Source organism: Orbicella franksi, chromosome 6, assembly GCF_964199315.1.
Source record: "Orbicella franksi chromosome 6, jaOrbFran1.1, whole genome shotgun sequence".
Classification (NCBI taxonomy): Eukaryota; Metazoa; Cnidaria; class Anthozoa; order Scleractinia; family Merulinidae; genus Orbicella; species Orbicella franksi.
This window is the reverse complement of record NC_138150.1, coordinates 21,681,109-21,688,337: the sequence shown is the minus strand read 5'-3', so window position 1 is coordinate 21,688,337 and position 7,229 is coordinate 21,681,109. Positions and strand designations below refer to the sequence as shown.

The 7,229-nt window shown below is 40.2% G+C and overlaps 1 protein-coding gene across 4 annotated transcripts; it reads right to left on the bottom strand.

The window, feature by feature from the left end:
- Window positions 1–1,283: 1,283 nt before the first annotated feature.
- On the bottom strand, window positions 1,284–7,100 carry LOC145491259 (coiled-coil domain-containing protein 137-like). 4 transcript variants are annotated; one of them, XM_081470418.1, is made up of 8 exons: window positions 7,016–7,100; window positions 6,770–6,862; window positions 5,933–6,069; window positions 4,823–4,936; window positions 4,200–4,329; window positions 3,298–3,377; window positions 2,621–2,700; window positions 1,284–2,131 (listed from the first exon to the last, which is right to left on the bottom strand). In XM_081470418.1, the coding sequence occupies exons 1-8, from the start codon at window positions 7,096–7,098 to the stop codon at window positions 1,901–1,903; spliced, it is 948 nt and encodes a 315-aa protein (XP_081326544.1). In that variant the 5' UTR covers window positions 7,099–7,100; the 3' UTR covers window positions 1,284–1,900. The 4 variants fall into 4 exon arrangements, with proteins under 4 accessions (XP_081326544.1, XP_081326545.1, XP_081326546.1 ...); XM_081470419.1 differs by lacking the exon at window positions 6,770–6,862 and having other exon boundaries at window positions 1,297–2,131; window positions 7,016–7,098; XM_081470420.1 differs by lacking the exon at window positions 4,823–4,936 and having other exon boundaries at window positions 1,322–2,131.
- Between the last annotated feature and the right edge of the window lie 129 nt (window positions 7,101–7,229).

Here is a 7,229-nt window from a genome sequence, read left to right as displayed (position 1 = left end):
ATCACTGATCTGCTACCATGAAAGCTCCTTTTCTCATTTGCATCACAAGAGTGGATTCACGGAAGCTTTCAGTCTTGTAAACATCGCGTGGAAGTCAGTTCTTCAGCGACGGGCGGGCACGAGAGAAGTCGATCAGGGCCGGAAGGTTTCCAAGAATGAAACGAAAAGAGCTGATCGAAATTATTTTTAGCGCACAACAGGGGCAATCATTAGTTCAAATCGCTTACTAAACAGGAAGGATGTCTCAATTTGGTCACGTTTCTTAATCTGCGCGAAAGGGTCAAGGAGAGCCTTAATGCATTCCTACGATTGTTAAGAATCTTTTACGCGAAACATGAATCATTCCCCACGTGCATGGCAGTAAAAAGAGGTCTTTGTCATTCAACGCTTTTTTTTAAACTTTAGAACGGCAACATTTGATGACAGAAAAGATCACATCGAGTATTGGAACTTTTAAAACAGGCGGGGGAGTCCCCCAGGAAGAATCATGTGACATAACGAGGTCACGCAAACGCAAAATGAAAGAAAATACGTCAAGTCGATGGTATGTGAAAAAACTGCGACCCAATTTTCACCATATAAAGCAATGCATGGTAGAAACATAGTGTCATAAACTTCTCATAAGTCCTGTTGTTATGTCGTGGACCTCGGTTGACTATATTGGGAATTTGTACGCATGCGCGCCTGTATGGATGGCGTTGAATGTCTACGCACCATTCTCGTCCCCAGAGCCTTCGTTTCTTTTGGTCACGTGATCGGAGAAACGGACGACTCTGGTACCAGCCATTACCGGATGTCCGTAAATCACGGACATCCGGTAACGCATGCGTAATTTTGACCTGCATATCTGCTCATGCTCAGAAACTAATCCTGAGGGAGGGGAGCGAGGAATAGAATGTATTCTTCAGATGTAAACAGGTAGGAACGTTGACATGTGTTTTTACTTCGCTGAAGTTAGGTGATTTAGAGTTAAAAAGAGAGTAGAAAGCGGCCTTAAATGCCGTCGCCGCTTCAAACACGATTGCCAGCTTGTGTAATATTTTACCAACGGGTTTCGCGGTGCATTTTGTGCTGCGCATTCATTTTTTGTCAGCCAATGAAAAAATTCGAATTTTTTGGTGCGTCCAGAGCTACTAGTCAACGACATTTTTAGACGAGTAGCACTGGGGACGAGAATGGTCTACGCACCTGAATGCGCAACTCTGTTGATGGCAATTGAATCGAGTTTATTTTAGTATCGAGACAACTCTATCTTTCAATAATTTACATCGATCTCGGGATTCACTCACTGGTTCCTCAAGTAAATTGTTGCTTCTTAATTGTTCCTTCTCTTTTGCCGTAGATACCACTTCGTACTGTTTTCTGAATTATCGCAATTTCAAAGCTGAGAGGTAGCCACTGTATGGAAAAAGTGTCATTGTTTCCCACCAACGTGCACTAAATTATTTTTTAAACTTTCTTTCTACATGTAAATCCCATCCATTTTCAGTTATTCCTTGTTGTAACGTGTACGTTCGATCTTACACTTGCAAATTGTGTCACCAAAACAGTTCGGTTTAAGTTACAAAAAAAGACAGTGGCGGATCTAGGGGCGAGGACTGGTCCCTCCTTTCTTCGGTGAAAAAAAAAAAAAATCGCAGAAGGAGGAAAAGCCGGCAGGACAAGCAACCTGTAACCTGTGCAAGCCATAGGCACTAATTTCCTCACAATTGAAAGACAGCCAGGTGACAGATAACTTGTGTGCTTCCAAAGAGTTGGTAATAACTGTCAATTCCTTGGAGATCTTTATCGCGAGCTACAACTTTTTCGCGTTATACGAAAACTTTCGCAACAAACTTTTCATCGGGACTTGCTGCTGCGGATGCAATCCACGCACGACATCCACGCAACTCTTTTTGCTTCACACGACACTGTTCTTTTCTTGCAGACGTTGTTTTCGCATCAGTCTGTACGCCATTATGGCGCGTTCTCTCTCCTTGTCAGCTTTATCCTGTTCAAGAGCTGACATATGCTTGCGTTTCTTGGCTTTCGGCAGCCCAGCACCTACTGAAGTCTTAGTTTGCGCATTTGCGTCACAGTTCGGGTCTTTTTCTTGCGAGACTAACGAGTGGAGTAACAGCGTCTTCGATCCCTACCACAAGGAAAGGAAAACACATAAAAGAAACTAGGCAATCCTCTAGCACTATCATAGTCGCATAGTAATTATTTTGAATGACCCCCGCCCCCCGTACGCGCTATATTTTTTCAGACACCCCCTCGTTTGAAGCCTGTTTCTTGGCACGTTCCCCCTAAATCCGACCAGCACCCCGCCCCCTTTATCTCAGAAAAAATGAGCAGTCCCTTAAGTCATTATTTGCATTGCTAGGCAATGCTTCTCGGTAGTGGAAAGATGGGTCGTGTGATGAGCCAAAGAGAACTGAAAGAGAGCTTTCAAAGGTTTTCCAAGGGTTTTCTGACAACTTTTGTGCCATTAACTAGTATCGTTTGTATATCAATAACAGAATGTTTGCCTGCATAGAATGCGTCGGAAAATTTAAGATCATGGAGCAGTTTCACAACTTATGTAAATGAATCACTACTTTCGAAAAAACCGTTTTTCTTGATCAATGGTTCTCGATACCTTCTTTGTTTGAGCTGCTTTTCTGGGTTTTGCTGTAAGAGAAGGCGGCTGCATTACAACATCTCCAAACCGAACACTATCTGAAAAACACAAAGGGTAAAAATGGCGCCTAATATTCCGCACTTTGTCAGACTGCATTGCTAACTTCTTTCCACTGCCTGGTCACCAGGCATCACTACGTCAAGCTCATCCCCAGAGCACATGCATTTTTGGTGAGCGGTGACCAAAAGAATAGCAGCCTCTGAGAATAAGATTGTCACAAGCTGCAAGTGGAATTGTTTTACCTCCCTTCCATCAAGCATGCACTCGGACCTTTTTTCCGCTCTTTACCGACACAATGTAAAGCATCTTCCCGGGTATGGGGGCCATTAGATAGCAGACCCAGCGAAGGCCGAAAGCCAAATCAACTATTACCTCATTGAGTTGCTATAACAGAACCCTGATTGAAATTCCCATTAAAAATCGATTTCCACGATTTGATTGCCCACTTGTTTCTAAATATTCCTCCGAAGCTTCGGAAAGGCGAGGAAACAACGCTATTTTGTAGACGACCTCAGGCCATTGCACTCTAAAGGCTGATGGTGTGCAGTAGCTCAGCCAATTAGATTGCACCGTTTGCATTAGTATACTAGAAGAATTCTACTGATAGCTGTTAGTCATGACTAGATTATAGACACCTTTCGTAAGACCAAAGCAGGTATTTTCTTCAGATGACCTTCTCTTTTCTTTCATCTTCTGCTTCCTTTCATTCAGATGTCTAAGAAAAAAAAACAATATAAAATCCAATGAACACAGTACACATTTAAACCATACCATGCCCCTATGTCGTGAGAATTCTTAAAAGATCGTTTCAAAGGATTACAAACAAAAATAAATATCTTAGTATTATTGACCACTCTCACTTTGGGGCAATGACGACTAATTCTGAATCAAATATTACAATTAAACATAACATATTTCAAGAACTCAACTTAGGTAGGCCAGTTCTTCTTGGTTATTTACAAAGCATAACTGAGGAGTTGAGCCCTGGACTACCAAGGACGAATTCAAGGGGAGGGGCTTGAATCCACTTCCCTGGATTAAAAGACCAGACTGAGTGCCTTGAACCCCTCAAACACATTGCCTCCATGATTTGGTGTATTTGTGTACCTGGGGATGCTTATCATTAGCTGAAAGAACCAATTGGGCTGGCTGCTGAATTTAAAACTGGTGTTTTTCAACATCAGCAGGCCAACCAAAAGAAATTTTGCAGTGTTTAGTTTGCAGATCTGTTATAACATCAAATATTTTCCAATGATGGGACACTGGGAAAATGGGAAAAACAACCATTGGAGTACAGAATTTTCTGATGATACCATGCATACTAATATAACCCATAAATTCAAACCAAAGATCTCAGAAAATTACCATTTCAGACATGTCAAATGTTTTGGTAGTTTTATTTCAATGATAAGGATCTTGGAGTGAACACAGACTTTGCACAAGACATTGTTTGAAAAGGAAGCCCTGCAACAAGAAATTAAAGGAATATGACAAGAGAAGAAGTCAAGCTATCATACGACAGGGAAATTTAGTTTACTTTCTTCTTCCATCTCTCATCTTCCTTGATGTTTTCAAAGATTCTGCAACCTCCACAGTGGCTTCATGGTCAATCCTATCAAAATACTGCTTCTTGCTTTCTCCTGGAATTCGTTGAAACTTTGTCATTCCTAATCAGAGTGAATGTTTACAGAAAATGATCAGAAATGTTGTAATATTTTATGATTCATTTTTCTTAAGTTTTTATTTTCTCTGGGCTAAAAGAAAAATTCATGTAGACGTGTAATCAATACATGTATCTTTAGTATGTATTAACAAAAGAAAATTGCAAAAGTTACAAGGTACAAAAAGTTGTGCAAGATGACGCTGTTCCTTTTTCAACAGATGTGCAAGATCAGATTAGTTTCTTTCTCGACTGCTGTTCATAGTATATATCGCAGGTGGGCTTTCAAAGCTTGGTGGCTTCAGGCTGTTCTAGGCCTTTGTTTAGTTGGGGGAGCAGATCAAAGAATGGGATAATTCCAAAGGATGATGATGGCAAAAGAACATATTGAGTTTAGGGGTAAGGGGAACCTCCTCTATCCTTTGAGATTTCCATAAAATTAATCTGTTGAATTCATACTATAATAAGGTTGCCTGACCAAAATCAAAATATCCACCTACTACAAGCTTCCAGAGCCATTGCAGTGTCTTCCTCAAATGAGGAAAAATACCTTCTCACACACTGAATGCCATTTGTCTGCCACCCGACAATGCAACAGCACTTTATTGACAATTCTATCAACATCACAATGATAACAGAATCAGAGTCAACAGCAGGAAAAAACTACCCAAACCTTGATACACTTCTATAAACTTTAGGCAAGCACTCGCTAAGGGGTGAGAGGGTGGGAAAACTGTTGCACTGTCCGGCAAGAAAAGAAAAAATGAATTACACGTCTGAAAGTGAAACTGACATCCTGACTTGTACCCAGGTCCCCCATTCAGTGTGAGAGAACTTTGTTTCCTGCCTCTTTTGCAAGCTCAGCCGGCAGGAAAAACATAACTATCACACAGTCTTTGAAGACCAAAGTCACCTGGCAAAATGTCTCGGTACAGGACCGGAAGTTCATTACCATGGTATCAATTGTTCTACAACTAACCTACACGGAACTGACCATTTGGAGGAGACTAAGGTGGCATGGTGATAAATTCCAGTTTGCTACTCAAACTGGACAGGTTGTTAGTCCATCACAGGTGACAGACTGTGCCCCCCCCCCCCCCACCCCCCTCCCTTACCTATGAGCATTTTTATCACCTTATAATTTTCCAGTGACCATATTTTATCCCTGAGTGGAGATAGGCACATAATTTTTTTGAGAGTAAAGTGGCTTGTCCAAAAACATCAGAAAAGACACAGGCTGAGGTAAAGCCATTGGTTTTGCAGGTAGCTAGTTGCTTTCCTTTGTTGAGGGTACTATAATATATTTATACATAAAATTCTAAATAAAATTAATTTAGTTAATTTTCAGTACCAAGAGCATCCAAAGATTTAACTAAGGGCCAGCTGCCGACTAATTTCACCAGCTGAAACATAATTTAAATCTCGCTGAGATTTCACACAAAAACAATGACTTGCAATAACTTTCAAGTTGTCGAGGACAGAAAAGCTAGCTAGACTTGTTAATAAGCCACTGCTTACACCTAAGTAGAGTGTTCTCTAAGCCACATCCCTGGACATCCACCTTTGAGAGGTTCAACCATATCTACATTAAAATACAGTTTAATTTGTACCTTGCTTCTTTTTCTTTTTATCAGTTTTCTTCATGGTGCTTTTATTTTTCATGACCAGCTGTCTTCTAAAGAGATCTTTTGCTGCTCTAGGCATCTCTTGCTCATCAAGCTTATCGTTCTTCAGCACAGGTTTATTGCTAAAAATAATTTTGGTATAACACATTTTAGTTCAAGAATACTTACCTAAGCTACATGTGGTATAGACTTGCCACAAGTCGACCTTTGCTTAGTCATCACTTTGCTTAATTACTGCCCTCCAGCGAAGCAAGAGGTAGATCTTATGAAGTCGCGAGGGGCAGAAACTCAGCAAGTAAAGATTCTCTGTCTCACACACCCTGAACCTGATTGTACTATTAATACTAACTAAAAATGTTTGGACAGCTAGCCTTCAGTCATCAAGCAACTTTTAAAGATACAAATCTTCCTCAATTTACCAAACTAGCGTTAATTTTCACACTATAAAAACTGAGAGAATTAATAACAGAGGTAAACAGTGTTGCAGGTAGTTAAAGCTAGAGATTGATGGATTTCTGATTAGTCACGACTAGTGACGTGTATTGTGATTTTGGCACCAATCAATTATGAATTTACTGTTATGTTAGTGAAGCGCATTTTGGGATCAGGAGTGGGAAGTTTGAAACATTGTCAGAAAATTCTTCAGATCTTAATAAATTTTCTTTGGATCGCTTTGAATCTGGTTGGGCTACCTAGAAAATCCAGGCACTCTCAGTCCTCAAAGGATAAATATCTCTTGCCTGTGATTCACAAAAAATTGACAGGTATAAATTTTTAAGGTGGTCTATGAGTCACGTGTACTGCAAGTAGTGCTAAATATACCCAGTCCCTTTCAGTTCTTTCATCATATTCTGTATTGACAGTTGTTTGATTTCCTTTCGCTGCTCAAGGGCGAGACAAAACGGCGAGATTTGCCTTTGAAGAAAACGTAAGAATATAGATAAGCTTAGCTTAAGCTTAGCACCGTTTCACCCAAAGCAGTTTTAAACTAAACGTACATAGTCATCATGTATAAGTGAGCTTTTTTAAAATTACATAAAAATAGATTATCAAAATCGAAATACTCACCTGATTGAGGCGTTGTCTTTCCTCGGTCCTTTGTAAAATGGATCACACGATTTTATTTTCTTATATCTACTCATGCGGCCCATTATGTGAAGACAATGTCAACAAAACTTCCAAAACCTTCCAAAACTTTTATGCACGTGAGAGTTGAACAATAGAGATTTGGAGTCAGCGGAAAGAGTTACTACGTCGTGTCCTCTTACTTGAAATGTAAGTT